The 1,769-nt window shown below is 39.8% G+C and overlaps 1 protein-coding gene across 1 annotated transcript; it reads left to right on the forward strand.

The window, feature by feature from the left end:
• Positions 1-521: 521 nt before the first annotated feature.
• LOC125503155 (pupal cuticle protein 20-like) lies at positions 522-1,315 on the forward strand (the record flags this gene model as incomplete). Its single annotated transcript, XM_048663145.1, is given in 3 exon segments — positions 522-609; positions 666-1,100; positions 1,160-1,315. Coding segments are annotated over 3 exon segments (627 nt in total), but the record flags the coding sequence as incomplete, so codon positions are not given.
• Positions 1,316-1,769: the final 454 nt, after the last annotated feature.

Here is a 1,769-nt window from a genome sequence, read left to right on the forward strand (position 1 = left end):
AAGTCCTTTTTGAGCATTAAAATCTATTTTCAACGTTTCATTAAGTACAAATTACCATCCGGTAATTTTCTGATTTTTGAACACCTTCAATATCACCATGAAATTTTGCAATTATCCATTCAACAAGTCCGATTTTCAGCTCATTAGCACTAATTCAAACAGTTTCAATCATCACTTTTTAACTGCAACAATGGGAATTCTTCAAAACTTCTTAAGTGTGATGAAAGGTGAATTATTGGGTCAACAAACATAAATACGCGAGCATTGCATCAATGACTTTATTAAAATTCATACAATTATGATGAGGAAAAGTGCAACCGACTAATTAATGGAAAGTGAATTTTAGATGTTGGTGCAAACTCTTATTGTTCGAGACGTTAGAGTTAAGTAATATTAATTATATGATGTTTTGTGTGTAATTAATTCACATGCCAGATGCGAATAGTAGGGACAGTGGGCACATGGATTCGAAAATATGTGCTCGATCGGGTTTATTAATTCACATTCTGTTGTTTTTGCAGTTCGCTCTCTTAACCGTCGTCTTCGGGCTCGCCTCCTGCGGTAGATTGGACAGCCAATATCTACCCCCCAACACACAGGGCGCTCAAAGTAGTAGCTGGAATTTTCACTATTTGAACTATCCCTTATTTAATTTTTCTTGGCAGATGGAGGGTATGCTGGAGCAGGAAACCAATACAGCAAAGGAGGCGCTGATGAGTACCAAAGATCCCCCAACGCAGACATTCCCATCTTAAGATTAGACAATCAGAATGAAGGCGATGGTAACTACCAGTACGCTTTTGAAACTGGCAATGGAATTCAGGCTCAACAGCAGGGAAGCGCGCAGGAAGGAACTGGTACTCAAACGCAGGGATCTTACTCATACACCTCGCCTGAAGGTGAACAGATCCAGATCAGCTACCAAGCTGATGAAAACGGTTATCAGCCTCAAGGGTCGCACATTCCTACTGCTCCCCCCATACCGGCAGAAATCCAAAAGGCCATTGAGCAGAACCTGGCTGATGAAGCCAATGGAATCGTCGATGATGGACAGTACCGGCCAGAACCTCAGGGTATCAACAACTACCAGCAACAACAAGGTAATTTGCTTGAAGGTTCATTAGTTAAATTATGTGTTTAATGGCAATGTGCCCTGCAGGTGGTTACCAACAAAAAGCTCAACTCCCTCAAGCTCAAAGCAACCAATACATACCTCCCAGTGCTGGACAGCGACAGGCAGGAAACGGCGGATACAAATACTAAGTAGTTGTTAATGTGTAAAGTGTAAAATATATGTGATGTGTTGAAATGTTAACAAGTGTCTCTTTAAATAGTTCCTTCCACTCCATTCGGAAAACTTGCATAGCGTGCATATCCAATTTTGTCAAGATTACCTAACACATGGTTACTTTCATTTGCATGTAGCTCAAATTCGTTTGTCTCTAGTGTATTTGGGAACAATATCGATTGAGGACCATCCAGACCATTATTGAACAGTTCTGTATGATCATGACTGACCAACATGATGAAAAGTAAAAAAATTCAGGAAAATCGAGCAAAAGACCAATGGAAAAAAGCTTGTCCATAGAAGCATTCATAAATTATGCTCCTTACGCAAAATATTGAGCTCAAAGGATTCAAAAATTGAAGCTGTTCGAAAGGTCTTTGAAAGGGACATTTTCGGAAGAAATGTCGCGAGGAAAAAAGTGTTTTTAAAGGGACAATCTACAACGGAAGTCACTTTTTATTATGGAAATCCAGAGAGCCCA

The sequence above is a fragment of the Dendroctonus ponderosae genome, unplaced genomic scaffold (genome assembly GCF_020466585.1).
Source record: "Dendroctonus ponderosae isolate FM_Combo_2020 unplaced genomic scaffold, Dpon_F_20191213v2 Dpon_F_20191213_1247, whole genome shotgun sequence".
Classification (NCBI taxonomy): Eukaryota; Metazoa; Arthropoda; class Insecta; order Coleoptera; family Curculionidae; genus Dendroctonus; species Dendroctonus ponderosae.